The sequence below is a fragment of the Odocoileus virginianus genome, chromosome 29 (genome assembly GCF_023699985.2).
Source record: "Odocoileus virginianus isolate 20LAN1187 ecotype Illinois chromosome 29, Ovbor_1.2, whole genome shotgun sequence".
NCBI classification, from domain to species: domain Eukaryota; kingdom Metazoa; phylum Chordata; class Mammalia; order Artiodactyla; family Cervidae; genus Odocoileus; species Odocoileus virginianus.
Genome location: NC_069702.1, coordinates 23,416,359 through 23,440,794, shown reverse-complemented (window position 1 = coordinate 23,440,794; position 24,436 = coordinate 23,416,359). Strand labels below are relative to the sequence as shown.

Genomic DNA, 24,436 nt, shown 5'->3' with positions numbered 1-24,436 from the left:
AGTTTTTTAAGGAATCTCCACACTGTTCTCCATTGTGGCTGTACTAGTTTGCAATCCCACCAACAGTGTAGGAGGGTTCCCTTTTCTCCACACCCTCTCCAGCATTTATTGTTTGTAGACTTTTTGATAGTAGCCATTCTGACCAGCATGAGATGGTACCTCATTGTGGTTTTGATTTGTGTTTCTCTGATAATGAGTGATGTTGAGCATCTTTTCATGTGTTTGTTAGCCATCTGTATGTATTCTTTGGAGATATGTCTGTTTAGTTCTTTGGCCAGTTTTTTGATTGGGTTGTTTATTTTTCTGGAATTGAGCTGCAGGAGCTACTTGTATATTTTTGAGATTAATTCTTTGTCAGTTGCTTTATTTGCTATTATTTTCTCCCATTCTGAAGGCTGTCTTTGCACCTTGCTTATAGTGTCCTTTGTTGTGCAAAAGCTTTTATGTTTAATTAGGTCCCATTTGTTTATTTTTGCTTTTATTTCCATTACTCTGGGAGGTGGGTCATAGAGGATCCTGGTGTAATTTATGTCAGAGAGTGTTTTGCCCATGTTTTTCTCCAGGAGTTTTTATAGTTTCTGGTCTTACGTTTAGATCTTTAATCCATTTTGAGTTTATTTTTGTGTATGGTGTTAGAAAGTGTTCTAGTTTCATTCTTTTACAAGTGGTTGACCAGTTTTCCCACTTGTTAAAGAGATTGTCTTTTCTCCATTGTATATTCTTGAAGCAAAGACATTTGTTTTTTAAAGAGGTGGAAGAAGAGGCACATCTCTCCATGCTATTCTTTAGAACTCTGCATTCAAATAGGTATATCTTTCTTTTTTTCCTTTGCCTTTTGCCTCTCTTCTTTTCTTAGTTATTTGTAAGGCCTCGTCAGAAAACCATTTTGATTTTTGCATTTCTTTTTCTTGGGGATGGTCTTGATCACTGCCTCCTGTACAGTGTCACGAACCTCCGTCCATAGTTCTTTAGGCACTATCAGATCTAATCCCTTGAATCTATTTGTCACTTCTACTATATAATTGTAAGGGATTTAGGTCATACTGGAATGGTCTAGTGGTTTTCCCTACTTTCTTCAATTTAAGTCTGAATTTGGCAATAAGGAGTTCATGATCTGAGCCACAGTCAGCTCCCTGTCTTGTTTTTGCTGATTGTGTAGAGCTTCTTCATCTTTGGCTGCAAAGAATATAATCAGTCTGATTTCACTATTGACCATCTGGTGATGTCCATGTGTAGAGTTTTCTCTGGTGTTGTTAGAAGAGGGTGTTTTCTATGACCAGTGTATTCTCTTAGCAGAGCTCTATTAGCCTTTTCCCTGCTTCATTTTGTACTCCAAGGCCAAATTTGCCTGTTACTCCAGGTATCTCTTGACTTCCTACTTTTGCATTCCAGTCCCCTATAATGAAAAGGACATCTTTTTTGGATGTTAGTTCTAGGATGCGGGTCAAGAAGCAACAGTTAGAACTGGACATGCAACAACAGACTGGTTCCAAATAGGAAAAGGAGTACGTCAAGGCTGTATATTGTCACCCTGCTTATTTAACTTATATGCAGAGTACATCATGTGAAATGCTGGGCTGGAGCAAGCACAAGCTGGAATCAAGATTGCCGGGAGAAATATCAGTAACCTCAGATAACACCACCCTTACGACAGAAAGTGAAGAAGAACTGAAGAGCCTCTTAATGAAAGTGAAAGAGGAGAGTAAAAAAGTTGGCTTAAAGCTCAACTTTCAGAAAACTAAGATCATGGCATCTGGTCCCATCACTTTATGACAAATAGATGGGGAAACAGTGAGAGACTTTATTTTCCTGGGTTCCAAAATCACTACAGATGCTGACTGCAGCCATGAAATTAAAAACCTCTTACTCCTTGGAATAAAAGTCATCACCAACCTAGCCAGCATACTAAAAAGCAGAGACATTGCTTTGCCAACAAAGGTCCATCTAGTCAAAGCTGTGGTTTTTCCAGTAGTCATGTATGGATGTGAGAGTTGGACTATAAAGAAAGCTGAGTGCGGAAGAATTGATGCTTTTGAACTGTGGTGTTGGAGAAGACTCTTGAGAATCCCTTGGACTGCAAGGAGATCAAACCAGTCAGTCCTAAAGGAAGTCAGTCCTGAGTATTCATTGGAAGGAGTTATGCTGAAGCTGAAACTCTAGTACTTTGGCTACTTCATGGGAAGAACTGACTGATTTGAAAAGACCCTGATGCTGGAAAGATTGAAGACAGGAGGAGAAGGGGACAACAGAGGATGAGATGGTTGGATGGTATCACTGACTTGATGGATATGAGTTTGAGTAAGCTCCAGAAGTTGGTGATGGACAGGGAAACCTGGTATGCTGCAGTCCATGGGGTTGCAAAGAGTCGTACATGACTGAGAGACTGAATGACTGAACTGAATTGCCTTAAGTACATTTTGCTTTAATTTTAATACTTGTGAAATGTCACAAGTATGCTCGGTTCTGAGGGATTTTAAAATTGTTTCATTTTTACTTGTCTCTGTGATTTCCATCTATAGAGTTTTGTGATATTTTATGATATGATCTTAAAGGCTAACTGGAGCATAACTTTCAAACATAATTTTAATTTAAATTTAGAATTTAATTTAATTTACTTTAATTTTAATTTAGAATCAGGATTAGAAAATCTTAGAGTGGAAATTTCACATATAGTTCTTTGATGTTTCAAAATTGCCTCTGCTTTCATATTTGTAGTGATGAGAGCCCTGGTTTTGGAGCCAAGCTACCTGTGTTTGGATTCTGAGTCTGCCACTTAGAAGTGCACAAACTGATTTGTCTTCCCTAAGCCCTCAACTTCCTTGTCTAGAATGTGTGGTCAATATTAGTACTTGCCTTGTAGGGTTGTTGTATATACTTGATGAACTAAACCATGTAACATGTTAAGCATGTTACAAGTGTTCTAAGAATACTTGTCACATGCCAAGGATTCTTTTAATGTAAATTATTACTGTTCAGGGCTTCCCACGTAGCTCAGTCGGTAAAGCATCTGCCTGTAATGCAGGAGACCTGAGTTTAATTCCTGGGTTGGGAAGTTTCCCTGGAGAAGGAAATGACAGCCCACTCCAGTATTCTTGCCTGGAGAATCCCATGCACAGAGGAGCCTGGTAGACTACAGTTCATGAGATGGCAAGAGTTGGACATAACTTAGTGCTATCTTTCTTTCTGTTATTGTTCAGGGGAGCATAGTATGCCATTTAGGGAGTAAAGAATTTGTAAAAAGAAAAAATAGTAACAGGAAAATAAAATTCCAGAATCATGCTTAATTTTGCTAGAGTTCAAGTTTTTATAGTTTAATGTGTAACGCCAAACTAAGGCTTTGAATGACATATTGTGGTAAGATTTTATGCAAAGAGAATCATTGGTAAGGTAATTGTTGCCCAGGCAGTATTACTCTAAAAAGTTGCTTCAATTTTAAATCAACTAAATTTTTAAATGGAGTATACTGTAGAAGTAAAGTAATTATTCTGGGTGCCTGCCTGAATTAATTTAAAATGTCTTTTAAAAATTGAAATTATTCTTTTTGTTCTTAGAATGAAATTAGACTATGGATAGTAAATTATAAGTAAACTTGTCTTTGACCATCCCACTCCTCTTTTGTTTTTTGGAGGCAAAAGGAATTTTAGTTTCAGTTCTTTGTGAAACTGATTTTAGATTCAATTGTCTTGATGCTCCAAATTTAGGAAAGCAATGTGGTTGCTAATGATTTGGTAGCTAGTGATTATTAATTTTACATGTGATCTTGCAAAAATTTCAGAATTTTTTTTCAGTTTTGATGGACATACAAATTCAACTTTGTTAGGACTGTATGAACCACGTACACATCAGTGCAATGTTCTAGCTTGTAGAACCAACATAATTAATCAACACTTTTGACTAACATAACCCCATGGAAGAATTAAACCTATTAAATATTTGTTTGTTTATAATGGATGTGGCTATTTTTTAAAAGCAAACATTAGAAAATGTTTTGCTTCTGAAGATTTTCATAATTGGTAAATAGGTTCATATGATCCTTGTGTTTGAAGAAAGGAATTGTGCTTAATATGTATTTTCTAAATTATAAAAGAAATGATTATTACTTTAGACCTTATTTTTAGAAAAATAAAGCTTTTTATGCAATCTAAGATTATCTTTTCCCTCCTGATTTTCAGATTTTGGATGATGAAATTCAAGCAGATTTTTATGTAGCTGTTCCAGAAATAATGCCCGAGCTTAATCCATTAAGGAAGAAACTGAAAACAAGATTTCCTAAGTTTAATCGAAGTAAGGGAGAGTTCTTTTACTACTTCAGTACTCTATCAACAACTTTCTAATATATATGTTTAATTAGAAAACAAAATTGCTAATATATGTGTAGAATAAATAAAATGCTCTGATATTTCAGTTTTGTGTTACATAAGAACGTGTAGAATTTTTTTTCCTTTGGCATTAATATTGGTGATTTAATGTAATTTGAAAACCTAGTTGCTTTATAATACCAGATCTTTAAATTTAAGCCATATTCTTGTTTTAAATTAATGGAACACATTACCCACTAGGTATACTATCATCATACTATCTTATGTCTCTTTGTCAAAATAACATGTATGCTCGTTTATGTTAGCATTCATCATCTGTATATGCTAGCTTACTGTGTATGGTTCTGCAGTTATTTCCCCTGAGCAGCTTTCCCCTTTATGAATATTTGCCCCTTACGAAATTTAGTAAGAAAAGTACGGGTGCTACATGAATAGCCTTGTTATAAAGTATGAAGTATTATATGATAAATTCACGAGATGTGGTAGGTATTCAGTAGAGGAGGAATTTATACATAGGTGGGGAAATCAGAGAAGACATCCTAAAGGGGGTGACGTTTAAACTGTACCTTGAATAATTTGTGAGCAGACTAAGAGGGATATTTTAAGTAGAATCTGTTAATCATAGACACTGAACAGACTACATCAAAGAAATATCAATTAGTTTTCTTTGGCGGTAGTGAATGGTACCCCTACTTTGAAATGAAAGAGAATATGTTAGAAAGGTAGATTGATGCTGTATTGAGTAGAATCTTGAATAAGATCCTCATAAATTTGGACCTTGATTCTATATTCAGCAGGAATCTCTTAGAAGTTTTTTTAAGTTGGGGGATTCTTTAGAGCTTTAATCTAGCAAGAGTTTGTAAAATATACTGGCATGAAATCAAAAGTAGAGGCGAGGAGACCAATTGAGATGCAGTTGCCAGAGATTAGTAAAGGTGAGGCTTAAACTAAAGTCTTCATAATGAGTCTGGAGAAAAGAGGACAGATGTCAAAGATAATAGGACTTTGCACTATGTGGTTAGGAATGGATATGTTGAGAGAGAGAAAGGGAAGAGTCAAATGATGCTGAGATGTTTAAGCCTAGGGATCTCTCCTAATAAGTTGATATCAATAATGCAAATGGGGAGTAGGTTTGGGAGGAATGAGTACATTCACTAGCAGACGTAGTGTCTTTTAGGTGGTGCTGAATAACTGCTGTTGATAGATGTTTTTTCAAATAAAATTTTATGAGGTAAAAGAGCAGATATTTTAAAATTATTTTAGTAGATCTTCAAATTTTAACTCTAGTTGAGCTTAAAAAAACCTGATAAATTCTTCATATATGATAGCCACTAATGCTCATCTGAATTATAGACCATGTTCTGTACTGTAAGCAAATTCAAATGGATTCTTCAGTTCTTTCGTTATATTGGAGTTTTGTTTATTTTTAATAGCCTGCATTGAATAACACATCTTTGTGAGATATTGGACGGAGATTTGGTGCTTTTTATTAGGAATTTCCATTAATAGTAGTGTTTGTTTTCATGGAATCACACTACATTCTTTTCCTAAGACAGACCTGAAGTTGAACATTATTTTAAAAATTAAACCAGAATTGCAGTTGAATTTGAAGATAATTCTCATAATTTTTTTCCTAATTGAATCCAAGCTCAATAAAGCCAAATAATATTAAATATAGTCAGTTAAAAGTGAAACTGAATACTGAGTATATCTGTATTCAGCTCGCTCATTGCTTTGCACGGTTAACTGGTTTTTCACGGAAATTAATTTTGTCACCTTTGCTAACTTTATCCATTCTTTGAATAACTTTTGGTTTGTTTTCTTTAGGGTTGAGGTTTTTTAATTGCCATTTTCATCACAAAATTTCAGATAATTAGTTTTAGTCTGAAAGGTTTTCAAAGAACATTTCTTTATTGCAAAGAAGAAAAGTTTCCCCTGAAAATGTTTATTTTTATTAGTGGGCTTTACTTTATTTCTGCTTTCATAATGAATCATAGCTTCTGTATACTATGGTCAAGTTACCTAGGTATGTCCCCCACCTCCATTTGCTTACCAAAGCATCTTGGGAAAACAGACAGACCTTTCACCTTCCCCAGCTTTTTCTTTTCACCTCCACATGATCTGTTCAACAGCACTTGGAAAACATTTGTGTTCTTTAAACATGAAGACAAACGATTAACCTGTCAAAAATGTTAAAACAGAGTACACCAGATGTGCATTAGAACAAATGAAGCTTGTATTATGCACTTTAGAGCTTATTCAGATTCTTGTTTAGGAACATTTGATTCCCCTTACATCCAGCAAAAGATGTAAGGGAAAAGAAGGAATTACGTTTTGAGCAAATGGATGGAATTAAAAAACAAACAAACAAGCCCCTGCAGCTGAGCTCATTAGTTTCCCATTTTGTCTTACATTTTGTCTTTGTAATGGGAGTGGGTGTAACTAACTTGGCTGGACTGAATGTGCACATTTTGCAGCATGTTTAATGTTGCAGTTTTGTTTTATTTTAATTGCTTACGTAACTATAAGCAAGTTCTCTATTTTTTCCAATGCACATTTGGCATATTTTCTTAGTATTTCTTTTTTATCTTATTAAAAAAAAGACATTTAAAACTTGCTTTTTAAAATTTCTTTGGAAGAAATTGGGTTTCATTTTCCTTGTCAACTAGCTTCCCCCCAGCTCCCTGCCAGAATGTAACCTCTTAACATTTTTTTGTATCTGACATAGATATATTTTGTTGATATTTTAAAAGTTTTCTTTATTCCTAATTTTACCAACATTTACTAAACAGAAAATACTAGTATGAAAATATCTTGACTTAATGGAATCAGTTTTCTATTATTATACATATTGTCATAGTAGGTACTATGGCATATGTAGAAACAGTTGAATTCTTTTAAAGCATATTAAGTTGTTGGCAGGTAAGAGACATGATTAGAAAATTGAACCCACTACTGTATGTTCCTGTTAACACATAGCTCTTAGAACTGAACATCAGTGTTGCAGTTAGAGTGTTGTCAAAAGAATATTCCAGCAGACTTGTCTATAGAGTATTCACATCTATTGAGTAGGACACTGCTTTCTGTAAGGAAGTTGCTTTTTATCCTATTTGAGAGTAATGGATGTAAAATGTTTGAAATCTAATGTCAGTTATTTTTAGCTCATAGATCAACATGCTTTACTTAAGAGTATTGTTTGCATTATTGAAACAATTAGAATTCTTTGGTCATATGAAGAAAAATGATAAATGGAATTTTTGCAGGGTAACAAATCTGAAATTTTTCTAAATTTCCCTCTCTTATGTACTAATAGTTTAAAAACTATTTATATGTGAAAGATTCCAGTGATGAGTAGGTATGATTATTATTGCTATAGATGAATTAGTGGTATATTACAACTGGTTCTATTGATCTTCTTTATTTCCCTTATCCAGCCGTAGTTGCTTCCTTGCCGTTCCTCATACACACCAAGTTTTCTCCCTTCTCAGGTCTTTGGATACATTGTCCCATCTGTCTGTAATGCTTTTTACTAATTTGTCTGGCTCACACTCTCATTCAAGTATCACCTAGATGGAGACACCTTCTGTGACCATCCTATTTAAATATTAATCTCCACTTCCCATTACCACTAGATTTCTCATTATTGTATTTTTTACCTTCTTTCTTTTAAGGCTTATCAATCTTGGCATCTTACATTTTTAATTTGTGGGTATGTGTTCAATTTCTTCCATTAGCATAAGGGCATTTTTAGTTTTGTCCACTAGTATAGTCCCATGACCTAGAATAGCACCTGGCACATAGTGGGTACTCAACAAACATGTCATATGTGTCAAGCCTTTAATGTGATGGCTATGAACAAGAGAAAGTCCTTACTGGTACAGGGTGAATAGTTTTGTTTTCTGCACTAGACAAACTGGCTTACTGAGCATTTATTTTTAATTTAATTAACTCAGATTTCTCTAGTTAAAGAAATAAACCAAAACAAAGCACATGACCTCAAAACCTTTCTTTGATTCCACTGTCCTCTATAGCAGCGATCTACTTCTTTCTGTTGTCTCATACCACGCTTCTCAGGCAGGTCTCTTTAGTGGTTGACTGTCTCTATTTCCTTTCAAGTTGTTATTCTTCCTTACATACTTTTCTCTCATAACTCAGCTCAAATGTTGCTCTCACTACTAATATCTGTTCTTTCTTTTGTCCCATTTAAAGGTCTGTTTTTAATATTCTCTTTTTCTTGAAACTAGTTTTTACACTGTACAATCTTAACACTTTTTTCTCCTAACTACTCCTCCTTTGTCTTCCCTGCCTTCTTACATTCTGCTTTCTTTATCCCTGTCATATTCCCTGGTGAAGAAGAGAGAAGGTACATCAGTGTGAAATACCTACATGTTAGTATAGGTTTTGTTCATTATGAAAATTAAATCGAATTAGGAGAAGAGAAAGGAAAAGAAAGGAGAAAAGTAGACAAATGTAAAAGCACAGAGAAAAAAAGAAATAGAGAAAGAGGAGGCTAACTACATAATCTAAAAGCCCTGAAAATAGTGGGAAAGATTTAACCTTGGGCTGTGTTGAAAAGCAGAATTAAAGAGTGGCTAGCATAGACCTCTTTCTGTCTTGGCTTTATCTCTCACTGTGACTTTGAACAAATTTTTGAACATTTTTGTACCTTTGTTTTTCATCTGCAAAATGGGTTTCATGACTACATGTCCCCATGGTGTTTTTATTATAATGTGCAAGAGCTTAGCACAGGCTAAGTACATGATGCATATGACCCTCTGTCACTATTGACTCCCTACAATTCCTAAAGTAGCTATGCATGTTCCATAATTACTTTTTTCTTTTTGTAAAAAATTTTTTCCTAATTATTTTAGAACTCGTTCTTTTTCATGGCTTCAGATATCATTTCTACCTTTATAGCTCATTTATCGAATCAGCAGATATTTATTGGGTGTCTACTATGTGCCAGGCAGTACACTTAGTGCTGAAGATTAAAAGATGAACAGACGGTTCCCATCTTTAAGGAGATGAAAATTGACAGGTGAGAGATAGTAACAAACTGCTGCTCTAAGATGCAGAAAGTGTACTAGTGGAAAATGTACAAAGTGCTTAGAGGAATGGGGAACACCTTGTAGAATCAGATTATGTAAAGAAGGTAGCAGTGAAGTTGAGAGTTTAACCATATATAGGTATTTTCTTTCCTGACATTCATGGGGAGAACATTCCAGGTAGAAGAAATGGCCTGTTCTAATGCACCAAAGTGTGAGTCAGCCACTGTGTTCGGAAAATTGTAACTAGCTTTCTTTCGTTTGTTACATGATGTGCTATCAGATAGGTCAGCGGGGTTAGCAGTGATAAGCAGTGGGCCAGATCATGGAGGACTTTGTGTGATATACCATGGAGATTAGATTTCATCCTCTGTGAAAGTAGGTGCTGTTGAAATCTGTAGCTCAGAGGAATGAAATAGGATTTGCTTGTTAGAATGACTCTGTATGGGAGCTGTGGAAGTGATAGGGTGGCGATGTGAAACTTTAAGAATAGAGACCAGTAATGTAGGGAATTCTGCGGGCGAGGGGGAAGAGGAATAAGGGCAGAATCTGAGCAGTGACAGTGAAGATGGAGAATAGGAAGGCTGTTGTGGGTTAGTGAGGAGGTAAAATTAACAGGAGTTTCTGATTAGGTGTGGAAGGTAAGGGAGAGAGAGAAGTCTTGAATGAGTCCCTAATTTCCTCCTTGAATAGTCCAGTGAATATGATTTTAAAGATAGATACATAGGAGCTGAAGCAGGTTTGGGCATGACAATAACATCGTGATGAAATGAGATAGGAAGGATGGAGGTGGGCATAAATCTATTGTTTTCTGGAAGTAAGTGTTAAGATGAAGTAGGTTGTGATAAATAGATATGCATGTTGTAATCTCTAGAACAAGTAATAACATACACACAGTTTTTTTGTTGAAAACAAAAGAAAGCAGTATAGAGCAGAGAAACAAATGAGATGAGACAAATAAAAGATGTATATTAAAATAGAGACCTAAATCCAGCCATATCATCAGTCAGGTTAATTGGAAATTGAATAAACACTTCAACCAAGAGGCAGAAATTATAAGATGATGAAAAAACAATCCAATTGTATTCTTTCTACAGGAGACACACTTCATATTCATACACATAAAAAAGCTGAAAGGAAACCGAAGAGTAAAAATGTACCATAAAAACATTAACCATTAGAGAACTGAGTTGGCTATTTTAATACCAGACAAAATGATCTTTTAAGGCAAGGAGTTTACTAGAGAAAAAGGTGGATATTCTATAACAATAAAAAGACATGCTCAGCTACAGAGAGGAGCCACAAAATACATGAAGCACAAACTGACAGAATTGAAAAGAGAAATAAGCTAAACAAGTACAGTTGGAGATTTTAATCTTCTTCTCTTGATAACTGATAGAACATATACATAGAAAATCAGGAAGTACATAAAAGATTTGAACAACAACAAAAAAAGATTTGAACAATACTGTCAACCAACTTGACTTTATTTGCTAGCTGGGTAATACCTCACTTAATAAGTGTTTGGTGTGTACTTTTCAAGAGTATGTGGAACATTCAGGCTAGACCATTTGCTGGGTTTTAATACAAGTCTTATTAAATTTAAAAGGCTTGCAATCATACAGAGTGTGATTTCTGGTTATAACAGTTAAGTCAGAAATCAGAAACTGAAGGAAATTCAAGAAATCTCTTTGCTACCCCATGGACTGCAGTACACCAGGCTTCCCTGTCCTTTACTATCTCCTGGAGTTTGTCCATACTCAGGTGCATTGAGTCGATGATGCCATCCAACCAGCTCATTCTCCGACCAATAATGTTGGTTATTTAGTTCAGTTTAGTTCAGTCGCTCAGTCTTGTCCGACTCTTTGCGACCCCTTGAATTGCAGCACGCCAGGCCTCCCTGTCCATCACCAACTCCTGGAGTTTACTCAGACTCATGCTGGTTATTAGGGAAATGCAAATTCACATCAACATATTTTGGTTAAAAAGGGAGAGAGAGAGGAAAAAAATATGTAAGTTCAAAGGAAGGAGGTTTTATTTGTGGTTGTTTTAGGATGGAACTAGTTTAAAAAAACTCAAATATATTAATACATCATTATCCCTGGTCTGTCACTTTTTTCCAGTTGCTTGTTTCTATGTATTTAGTATTCCATCAACACCTTCACTTTAGTATGTTTTAATAATGGACTCTTCCTTCTTAAGCCCTTGTCCTTTCCCACTTCATTATCATTACAACAGCCCTGCGATATCAGACTCAAAATTATGAAGTCATTAATTTGTTCATTCCTTCAGCAAATATTTTTCATGTTGTACTCCGTATTAATTACCTACCTGCATTTGGGTGGAGATATGGAGCTCATGAGAGAACTTGTGGCCAGAAATATAAATTTGACAGTTATCAGTGGGTAAATGTTTAAAGCAGTATGTTTAAACTGTTTAAAGAGATCACTTAAAGGGTGTCTGTGGGTAGAAAAGGATAGGTCATGTGACTGAACCCTCGGGTAGTCCACCTTTTAGAAATCGGCCAAGTGAGGGTAGCTCAGCCAGCAGGAATGGAATGAACAGCCAGTGAGAATAGTTTCAGAGGACAAGTCATGATGCAGTAGGAAGTGGGGGGACATAGTCTGTGAACTACTGTCGACGGGTCAAGTCAGAGGAACACAGGATCATTCTCAGTGGAGTGTTAGGGATGTAACTTGGTGGAGGAAGGTCCGAGAGAAAATGGAAGGAAAGGAAGCTGAGACAGAAAGGACGGACAACTTTTTTGGAAAACTTAGCGTTCTTCAGAAAATATTAGATGGTTGTTGAAAGGCAGTATTTTGTTTTAAGATGGAACATTTTATAGCAAGTTTGTTAACTGCTGATGATCTGGGAAAGCAGGGGAAGCTGACAGTGTAGGCAGAGGGAGGGGTGGTGTCGCTGCATTGGTGAGGAGGTATGGGATCCAGCGCTTAGATGAAGAGCATTGGCCTCCATAAGAACGCAGACAGTTCATCCATATGACAGGAAGGAAAGCAGGGTGGTAGGTACATATTCAGATCAGTCAGCAGGTAGTTTTTTTCTTTTTAACGTATAACTCTTTTTTGGATTTCATTCTTACCTAGGTCACCACAGAGCATAGTGTAGAGTTACCTACGTATGCTAAACAGTAGGTTTTCATTAGTTGTTTGTTTTATACATAGTAGTGTGTGTGTGTATATATATATATATATCTCAATCTCAATCTCCCAGTTCATCCCACCCCATCCCCCTTCCCATCCTTGGTGTCCATAAATTTGTTCTTTATGTCTGTGTCTCTATTTCTGCTTTGCAAATAAGTTCATCTGTACCATTTTTCTAGATTCCACATATGTGCATTTATATATATATATATAGAATATATATGAACTGGATAAGCATCAAGGTCCTAGTATATAGTGTGATAAACCATAATGGAAAAGAATGTGAAAAATAATGTGTGTGTATGTGTATATATATATATATATATATATATATATAACTGAATCACTTGGGTGTATAGCAGTAATTAACACAGTGCTATAATTCAACTGTTACTTCAATAAAAAATGAATTTAAAAAGTTTAAGGTAAAACTAAAAAATATATATATTTTTGTATGTTAAATTTGAGTTAAAATGTTGATGATTAAAGGTTAGCAGGGTATAATGTATGTTTGGAGTCTCCTGCATGATCCTTTGAAAATTCTTAGTTTTTACCTTGATTCCTTTTTTCTCTTTTTGTTTATTCAACTGCATCTTTTTCTCTACCCTAATGGAGGACAAAGTGGCATTAGAATCCAGTAAAGTTTCAATTTTTATCTCTTTCTTCATGCCAGTTTCTGTTACCATTGGTGTAGTAATGAGCTGCCTCCAGATTGTATCACTCACTGAGATATTATTTCTACTGCTAGCTCTTGCTGCTTTTCTAATTCCTTCCTTATGGTAAGGCAGGTCAGATGAATTTCATGTAACGGTAAGTAAAATGTTCTTCAAAGATTTCAAGACTCCCGTTTCAGCTTTTATCATGTGTTATTCTATAGGTTTTAATTTGCCGTCAATGTTTCTGAAGTTTGATAAGCATCATCCTTATATACACTTATTTATTGTTTATTACTGTGGAACAGTAATATCACAGATTTAGTGGCTTAAAACAATACACATTTACTATCTCAGCGTCTGTGTATCAGGAATATGTGTCCAGCTAAGCTACGTTTTCTGCTTCAGTGTCTCAAAGCTCCAATCAGGGTATCAGTTGGAGCCGTGGTTTTATCTGAGGTTTGATTAAGGAGGGTTCACGTCCAGATTCATATGGCTTTTTGGCAGAATTCAGTTCCTTGCAGGTTTCTGGACTGAGGGTCTCAGTTTCTTGGCTCATAGCTCTCTCCATATGCCCCCTGACAACACTGTATCTTGCTTCTTCAAAGCCAGTAGGGAGAGAGACTCCTTCAAGATAAGCATTTCTTTTTTATGTCATGTAATCAGTTATGCACAATCATCATGTCTCTTGCTTAGAAGCATGTTGCAGGTCTCATCCACACTCAGTGGGAGGGTATCATACAAGGGCATGAACATCAGGATATGGGCCACGCTAAAGTCTGTTTGGGCTTCCCTGGTGGCTCAGAGGTTAAAGCGTCTGCGTGCAATGTCGGAGACCTGGGTTCGATCCCTGGGTCAGGAAGATCCCCTGGGAAGGAAATGGCAACCCACTCCGGTATTCTTGCCTGGAGAATCCCATGGACGGAGGAGCCTGGTGGGCTACATTAGTCCATGGGGTTGCAAAGAGTCGGACACAACTGAGTGACTTCACTCACTCAAAGTCTGTTTTCCACAAATCATTTTTTATATCTTGACTTGGGTTGGATGTTTCTCTTATTTAGTAATTTTTGCTACTTGTTTAGATAATAGTGATAACTTTGGATTTCTTGTTTTTCTAACCAGATTCCGTTGGCCGGGACATCCCCAAAATGCTTGAATTATTTAAAACTGGAGTTGAAATTAAGGTAGATGAAGAAAGGGAGAACTTTCTGAAGACCAAAATAGCAACAGTAAGTTATAGTGAATATTATTCAGTAAGCCCTTTCTTTTTTGCTGAAGTGATTCATTAATAATTTATAACATACCAATCCTTTGAACTTGTCCTTGTCACTAGCATTAGGAGTGCCACTACATATATACATACTTTTTTTGTGGATTGAATTCATACATTTTAATGGTGCTGTAGAAGTCCTTCTCTAGAGTTACATACCACTCTCTGACATTTTCTTGTACTTTGCATTGTTCATCAATTCTGTGTTATTTTTACTCTAATATTTTAAGTGTTTCGGGAGTTGGGTCTAGATCTTATATATATCTTATAGGATATTGCATAATGCTGAGTCTGCAGTAAATATTTAATACTACCTTATGGGAATTGAGTAATTTGATTTTAATAAATTGTTTCTGATTATCCCTGCTTATGTTTTTAAAACTGCCCACTTACAGAAGATGCTGGAAATTAATTTACAAAATCATTTTTGAAGACATTAATATAGATAAGTCAGATTTGTGGAGGACTGTGTTTTAAAACATACAGTTTTTGTTAGTATTTTTTTAATACTACAGAATTTCTAACATACCTATTTAATGTATGTAATTTTTTTCCTATGCAATAACTATAATAATATTGTTAGCCAAATTTACACAATGTTAACCAAGTGCCAGGCACTATTCTAAACACTTTTCATATGTTCTTTTAATCCTGAACCCTGTGAGAGGTGAATTACCATCTCTGTTTTATAGATGCAGAGATGGTATCCCAAAGAGATTAAATAATTTTTCTAATGTCTCACAGCTAGTATGAGGCATACTAGGTATTTGAACCTCAGGAGTCTCAAGAGTCCACGCTCTTTAGGCTTACACCATCTTGCCTCATAACTTGAATACTTGAAGAGCTCTTATTCCTCCTCCCATGCTACTCCTGAGAGCAATTCTACATTAAAGCCAATAGCTAGAAGTCCAAGCTCATGAGCTGAGTGTATTGCAGGTCATCAGAAATATATAAAGGGCCCTTTGCTAGTTTTATGGGAGGAAAACTTGCTGCAAAAAGGGGGCAAAACAAGTTTATTCCAGTCAGGGATTGGGAAACCCCGTATCGCCTCCAGTATCATCAAAGGTTAGCTCTAATTCTTTTGGCACTAGCTCTGCTGGAATCTGATGTTGGAGTTTTCTTGTTCCCAAAAGGCCCTTGGCTGTGCGTCTTCTTTCTCAGGGAAGACAACATTGTAATGTGAAACACAAGCAGAAACCAAATATAAACTTTAAGATTATATTCTGGATCTGTAGAGACTTCGGCTTGACTACCTGTTCTGCTACCTAAAGGATGGCAGGTTTGGGACAAATTTCTTTCTTTTTTTCAATTTTTTTTAATTGAGGTGTGGTTGATATACAATATTATATGTTACAGGTGTCCAATATAGTGACTCACATATTTTAGAGGTTATATTCCATTTATATTTTTATAAAATATTGTCTATATTCCCCATGTTGTACAATATATCCTTGTAGCCTATTTTATACATAGTAGTTTATACCTCTTTAACCCCTTATTCCTATATTGCCCCTCCTAAACAAGTTTCTTAATGTTGTTGTATCTCAAACTTCCTCATCTATAAAATTTATATAGTAATATCTATTTCATAGTATGGTTTTGAAGATTAACTAAAAACTTTAGAATGGTATCTATCAGCTATTGTTACTCTTTTGGTTGGACTTTTTGGGTCTGTAAAGCATCTTTATAAGACTCTTTGTCCCTAGTTTTAGCTTTTTCTTAAGTAATGTTTTCAGTATATTGAATAGTTAATAATTTATGTATATATCCTGACTCAGTGTATAATAAACCATGGCATATCATTCATTCTTTTTAACAAATAACATAGTGATTGAGACTTGGGCTTCAGACCAGACTTACCTGGGTTTTTTAGAGATATAATGATTTTTTTTTAATGAAAAATAAATTAATCTGTGCTTAAACAGAATCTTTTTGAGTACTACTAAAATAGTATAGTAGAGTAGGATGTTTAAAGAATGGTTTCGTATGTGTGGATTCAAATCTCAGTTCTGGGTTAGGACTGTTAGAACTTTATGAGCCTCAGTTTTCCCCCTTTCTGTATTTTCCCTATATATAAAATGATGTTGTTGGTATACACTTTGTAGATTAGGAAGGAGTGGATGAGATAATGACCTAATAACTATAAAAAAAAAAATTCTAGGCTTGCCAGGTGGTGCTAGTGGTAAAGAACCCGCCTACCAATGCAGGAGACATAAGAGACGTGGGTTTGATCGCTAGGTTGGGAAGATCCCCTGGAGGAGGGCATGGCAACCCACTCCAGTATTCTTGCCTGGAGAATGCCATGGACAGAGGAGCCTGGCAGGCTACAGTCTATGGGGTTGCAAAGAGTCACTCACACACGACAAGAGTGATTTAGCGCGCACACACATGTACACACTTCTGGCTAAGATGGAATAACAGGGACTTTAATTACACACACACACACCCCACACACACCTAAATCAATCAGCATTATCTTGATACCAAAACCAGGCAAAGGAAATGACAGTCCAGCATCATTCATAAATGTAAATATTAAAATTATAAGCTAAACTTTAGCAAATAAAATCTAGCAGTGTGTAAAAGAATAACATCATGATTACGTAGGGCTTATCCTAGAAATACAGGTTAGTTTAACACTTAACAATGACTACAGTTTACCACATTTCTTTGTTGTTGTTCAGCTAAGTCATGTCTGATTCTTTGCGACCCCATGAACTGCAGCATGCCAGGCTTTCCCTGTCCTTCACTATCTCCCTGAATTTGCTCAAACTCATTGAGTTTGTGATGCCATCCAACCATCTCACCCTCTGTTGTCCCCTTTTCCTCTTGCCCTCAGTCTTTCCCAGCATCAGGGTCTTTTCCATGAGTCAGCTCTTTGCATCAGGTGGCCAAAGTATCGGAGCTTCAGCTGCAGGATCAGTCCTTTTAATGACTATTCAGGGTTGATTTCAACTAACTAAAAATCAAGTCATGTGATCATTTCTGTATATACAGAGAAAACATTTGACAGAATCCAATACTCATTTCTGATTAAAAAGTCTCAGAAAACTAGGAATGCAAGTTAATGTCCTCAACCTGGTAAAGAACATCTAAGAAAAATCAACAGCTGATATCATACATAGTAATGAAAGGCTGAATGCCTTCCTCCTAAGATCGGGACCAAGATATGGATATCCACTCTTACCACTTCTTTTCATCGTTAATCTAAGAATTCTAGGAGGTGTATTCAGGCAGGAAAAAGAGACATCCCAATTAGAAAGGAAGAATAAAACTGTCATTTCTCACACGATGACATGATTCAGCTACTAGAACAAGGAAGTGAGTTAAGTTTCAGAATACAAGGTTAATATACGGAAATCAGTTTGCTTCTATATAACAGCAATGAACATTTGGAAATTAAAATTTAAAACTAAGGAATGCCAAAGTAATATTAAATAAATATGAAATACTTAGGGATAAATCTGACAAAAGATGTGAAAAATCCATACACTGGAAACTTCAAAACATAGTCAAGAGAAATCAAATAGATCTAAGGAAATGATAAGATGAACCGTGTTCATGGATCAGTAAACTTAATAGTGTGAAGATATCAATTGTCCCTAAAGTAATGTATAGACTGTATAGATCAAAACCCCATTGAATTTTTTTGTAGAATTGACATGATTCTAAAATTCATGTGGAAATACAAAGGACCTAGATGAGTCAAAATAGCCTTGACAAAGAACAAAGTTGGAGGTCTATCTGACTTAAAGATTTATAAAGCTACAGTAATTTAGACAATGTGATATTGATGTCAAGAAACAAAACAATCAGTGGAATAGAGAGTCAGAAGAAAAAAAAGTATAAAACACATGGACAACTGATTTAAAATAATGTACAGAAGCATTTTTAATGGCAAAGCAATAGACTTTTCAACAAATGGCACTGGAACAATTAGATATCTATATGAGATAAAATGAACTTTGATCCATACTTCATACCATACTTAATTACCTCAAAATGTATCAAAGACCTAAATATAAAGTTTAAAATTATAAAACTTTTAGAAGAAAAAGTTGGGTTAGGGAATAATTTCTTAGATATAAACCAAAAGCATGATCCACAAAAATAACAAATTAGTAATTCATACTTTTTAAAAATTAAAAGCTTTTTCTCTTTAAAAAAGCTATGAAGAGAGTGAAAAAATAAATCACAGATTGGGATGAAATATTTGCAAATCATCTCTCTGATAAATCCATAATATATAAAGAACTATTAAAACTCAACAATTAAACAGTCTAATTTTAAAAATCAGAAGATTTGAAATACCTCATGAAGGTATGACAGACACATGGCAGATAAATGCCAAACATTGAAATATGCTCAACATTATCAATTATGGAAATGCAATTTAAAACTGACGAGATACCACTGTATATCTACTAGAGTGTCTAAAATTTAAAAAACTGCTCATACCAATGTTGGTGAGGATGTGGAGTGACTGGAATGCTCATATGTTACTGTGGGGATGTAAATGATGAAACCTTTTTGGCAAACAGTTCTGTAGATTCACAAGTTTAACCCACCTACTATATGATCCCATCACTTCACATTTAGATATTTGCTCAGGAGAAATGAAAGCATATGCTTATGCAAAGATTTGTAAACAGATGCTTACATCAGATTTATTTGTAATAGCCAAAACCTAGAAACACGTCACATGTAAATGTATAAACAAACTTTGTTGTTCTATACAATTGAATTTTCTTTAATAATAAAAAGAAACATTGATGCATGCTCTAATATGAATGAATTTTTTAAATATTGTGCTGAGTGAAAAGGGCAGACAAAAGTACATACTGCATGATTCCGTTTATATAAAATTCTGACAAATACAAAGTGATATATAGTGACAGAAGGCAGACTGGAAGTTGCTTTTGGGACAAGGTGGCTGGGACGGGGTGGGAATGAGGGATGACAAAGGAGCACAAGGAATTGGGGATGTGATTGACCTGTCTATTATTCTGACTGGTGATGGTTTCAGGAGTATGTCAACTGTTAGATGCTCAGTCGTGTCCTACTCTTTATGACCCCATGGACTGTAGCCTGCCAGTCTCCTCTGCCCATGAAATTCTCCAGGTAAGAATACTGGAGTGGGTAGCCATTCCTTTCTCCAGGGGATTTTCCCAACCTGGAAATCAGACCCAGGTTTCCTGCATTGTGGGCAGATTCTTTACCGTCTGAGCCACCAGATAAGTGTATATGTATGTCAAAACTTGTTAGATTGACACTTTAAGAATGTGTAGAATATCTCTTGGAATACTGTTTAGCAATAAGAAGGAACAAACTATGGATACATACTATGATGTGGATGAACATCAAGAACATGCTCGGTGAAAGAAAGCAGATGCAGAAACCACATTTATGTGAAATGTACAAAAAAGGGGTAAAACTATAAAGACAAAAAGATTAGTGGTTGCCTGAGGAGAAGGGGTGGGCGAAAACAGGCATTAACAGTAAATGTGCTTCAGAGATCGTTAGTTTGAAAACTGACTTACGGTGTTGGTAGAAAAAATTATTTAAAAAGTCATTGAATTATGATTTAGAAAATGGTGAATAATATGACATGCAAAGTATGCCTCTATAAAGTTATCAAGTATACCTGAATAAAGATATTTAAAAGGGAATAAAAATCTATCTGTGATTGTATCTAATACAATATAGCTATTCCATAAAAATATTTATTGTTATAATTATCAGAGGTAACAGACTTTAACAGAAAATCTTTGAAAGAAGATTTTCAAAGCACAGTAATATATCTTCCTTAACAGTCTGAGATTTCCAGAGGTGATGTTACTGTATAGTTGGAAATATTAGAGGTTTATTTTTGTTGTTTTGTTGTTGCTTTGCGTGGTGCAAGATTGGCTTTAGAATGAACGTGTGGATGAAAGGGCACTGACAGCATTATGTGCCTGTTAGGGGTCCGCTTCATTTTGAATAAAAGGAGGCTATCCAGAGCAGAGTCCACAAACTACATATGGCCCATGGACCAAATCCAATTGAGGCTGTTTCTTTAACAACAGACCCGTGACCTATAAATGGTCTTTTACAGTTTTGTGTGTGGTGCGCTAAGACGCCCAGTTGTATCCGACTCTTTGAGACCCCTTGCACTGCAGCACGCCAGGGTTCCCTGTCCATCACCAACTCCCGGAGCTTGCTCAGACTCATGTCCATCAAGCTGGTGATGCCTTCCAGCCATCTCATCCTCTGTTGTCCCCTTCTCCTCCTTCCTTCAGTCTTTCCCAGCATCAGGATCTTTTCTAATGAGTCAGCCCTTTGGATCGTATGGCCAAGGTACTGGAGCTTCAGCTTCAGCCTCAGTCCTTCTCATGAGTATTCAGGGTTGATTTTATTTAGAATTGACTGGTTTGATCTTCTTGTAGTCCAAGGGACTCTCAAGAGTCTTCTCCAACACCACAGTTCAAAAGCATCAATATATATTATATGTAGTGGATCAATAATTTATCAAAATTTAGCTTAAACTTTTCAAACAATCCTTGTAAGTAATATTGAAAGTAAAAATTTAATTCCTGAGGTTTCACAAAATGAGAGTCAGAATTAAGAGTGTTGTCCTTTATTCATTATAGGCATGTTTAGTCAGGTGTATTTTTTGACATTACACAGAAAAACTAAACAGTGTCCAGATACTATATATGTCCACATACTGTAGCTTAAACCTGCCAGAATAAAGACTTTGAAGTAATTTTCAAAGGGTGTCTGTTACTATTTTATAACATTCCACAAATCCATTTTATGTTAGCTATGAGGCTGTCAGAAATATGTTTTGTTTTTTCTCTGATAGATTGCTTGTTTGATTTAAGAATCTTGGCCTCCAGTCTCCTTTTCCAGATCACTTGTAAATGTAAGCCAGTACCATTGTTGACTGGTTTTCTTAACATGTCCTTTATGATAAAGTAAAAGTTCTTTCTAATTTTCTGTTAATATTGATGTTCCTATTTTGCAGAGGCACACATAGTATCTTTATATTTGTCAAAAACTGAAATGTTCTCTGTCTCTCTCCCTTCCTTCACTTTTGTTAATATTGACTTCTTCACATATTTCAAAATCATATGTGGTAGTGTTGTAGTTAGGTTTCATTTGCTGAGACTGATGGAGATCAAAGATGGAACTTTTCACTAGGAAAAAAAATTCTTGAGCTGTAAAATATGGCACGTTAGGACTTGTCGTAGGGGCATTTATCAAGAGGAAAGGACATGAACTGTAGTTTAAAGGAAAGTGTGGAATGTGTTCATTTGGTTATTTAACCTCTCATAGTATTTCATACTGTAATAAATTATGACTCTTGTGGCCTATTATGTCCACGCCTGAAAGAGCCTATAAAATCTGACCCATGTTTCTGTGTATATTTTCAAGTAGCAACTAGCTGACTTTTATGTCTGAATCCAGTTCAGTAGAATCTCACATATGTAGAAATAGTTACTGTAGTGTTCATCTGTTTTAGACTTTGATTTTCAAATCAGGTGTAAACTAGAAATCTTCCAGGATTAATAAAGTTAGATGAAGTTTCAGAATAAAAATGTATATTTGTGATATAATGCACAGTGGACCTTTCAAAGGGTGCTGCTAAGTCACTTCAGTCGTGTCCGACTCTGTGTGACCCCATAGATGTCAGCCCATCAGGCTCCTCTGTCCCTGGGATTCTCCAGGCAAGAACACTGGGGTGGGTTGCCATTTCCTTCTCCAATGTGTGAAAGTGAAAAAGTGAAAGTGAAGTCGCTCAGTGTGTCTAACTCTTAGCGACCCCATGGATCGCAGCCTACCAGGCTCCTCCATCCATGGGATTTTCCAGGCAAGAGTACTGGAGTGGGGTGACATTGCCTTCTTCTAAGGGTGCAGTGTACTCTAAAATCTACTCAGTTTCAGGTTATGTTTTGGAGTTTTGGCCCCTTTAAATGCTTTGGTGTTAGCACAGTAACTTCTTGGATTTCCCATGCTTTATAAAAAGCTTTTAGCTTTCAAAAGAATGTTTTATGAAGACCTGCTATAATTTCAGTCACCTTTTGCCATTTCCATTTCTCACTTCAAAGTAATTCTTTTCAAGTATCCATGTACAATAAGCTTTTTTTTTCTTTCCCTTTATTTTTATTAGTTGGAGGCTAATTACTTTACAATATTGTAGTGGTTTTTGTCATACATTGACATGAATTAGCCGTGGATTTACATGTATTCCCCATCCCGATCCCCCCTCCCACCTCCCTCTCCACCTGATTCCTCTGGGTCTTCCCAATGCACCAGGCCCAAGCGCTTGTCTCATGCATCCAGCCTGGGCTGGTGATCTGTTTCACCCTAGATAATATACATGTTTCAATGCTGTTCTCTTGAAACATCCCACCCTCGCCTTCTCCCGCAGAGTCCAAAAGTCTGTTCTGTACATCTGTGTCTCTTTCTGTTTTGCATATAGGGTTATCATTACCATCTTTCTAAAGTCCATATATATGTGTTAGTATACTGTAATGGTCTTTATCTTTCTGGCTTACTTCACTCTGTATAATGGGCTCCAGTTTCATCCATCTCATCAGAACTGATTCAAATGAATTCTTTTTAATGGCTGAGTAATATTCCATGGTGTATATGTACCACAGCTTCCTCATCCATTCGTCTGCTGATGGGCATCTAGGTTGCTTCCTTGTCCTGGCTATTATAAACAGTGCTGCGATGAACACTGGGGTGCACGTGTCTCTTTCAGATCTGGTTTCCTTGGTTTGTATGCCCAGAAGTGGTATTGCTGGGTTTTATGGTGTTTCAAAAGATACTGCAGTGAAAAGTCATTTAAAAAATTAAATGATACCGCAGTATCTTTTGAAACACCATAAAATCAGGAATCTTGATGGTTTATCTTCATTTTATCTTAGAGCATTGGGGGCTTCTTGGGTTCATATCTCTTTAGAAGAGAAAACTCTAAAGAAATTAAATCATATTCATAACATTTCGGATAAGAAAACAATGAAATATTACAGATTTTCTTGGAATTTATTGCTTAATAAAGTTTATTTAAGCTCTTATTTGAAATAGCTTAAGATCTTGTTTGTAAATACCCTCCACATCTGCACATCTTTTTCTTCAGTTTTTTATTTTGAAAAATTTTGACTGAATGGAAAGTTGAAATTATAGTATAACAAACGCCTAGTATACTCATCACCTGGATTCACTTATTTTGTCATATTTGCTTAGAACAACTAGTATACGTAGTTTGCTTAAAGTAGTAGATATTCTTTTATATTTTCTGAACCACCTAAAATTAAGTTGCAGGCATTATAATACTTCATCCCTAAGTATTTTTATGTTCATAACCTAAGAATAAGACATTCTTTATGTTATTAAAATTTATTTTATTGAAGTATAGTTGATTTATGTGTTAATTTCTACTGTATAGCAAAGTGATTGAATTATGCATGTATATATACTTTTTCATATTCTTTCCATTATGGTTTATCACAGTGTATTTAACATAGTTTCCAGTGGTATCTCAAATATGTGTTTTAAAGTACTTTTTTAGTATAGTTTTTAGAATTTATTGCTATTTTTTTCTATCTATGAATTATCATTTTGCTCTTTTTATCACCTTGAGATTTGCTTTGTTGTTCATTTTCTAACTTTCTAAGTTTCATATAAGATCTGTGAGGTTTTTTTTTTTTAAAAATACTGAAAGAGTGTAATTTGCCTCTAATTACAAGTTTGATACTTAGTTTTCTTGTCATTATTTTCTTAGTACTTTTTATTCTTATTTGGGAGAATATTTTAAACTTTTGGAACCTTTTTTGACTTGCTTAGATTTTTGGTATGTTCTAATTTAACTGCCTTAATGGTTGAAGAATGTATCCTTTTTAGTTTCTATTTTAAAAAAATTTCTCAAGACTTTCATTGTGGCCTGTAGTATAATGTTAATATTCTTTTCCAAAGTATCAAATGGACACTTGAGAATAAC

At 35.4% G+C, this 24,436-nt stretch overlaps 1 protein-coding gene across 1 annotated transcript in view; it reads left to right on the top strand.

Annotated features, from left to right (window-relative positions):
• The window catches only part of MRPL1 (mitochondrial ribosomal protein L1), a 65,675-nt gene that overhangs the window by 24,193 nt on the left and 17,046 nt on the right, over positions 1–24,436 (top strand). Inside the window, exons 6-7 of the mRNA XM_020894695.2 lie at positions 4,173–4,284; positions 14,301–14,407. Of these exons, the coding sequence (XP_020750354.2) occupies positions 4,173–4,284; positions 14,301–14,407 (219 nt within the window). The remainder of the gene's footprint in view (positions 1–4,172; positions 4,285–14,300; positions 14,408–24,436) is intronic.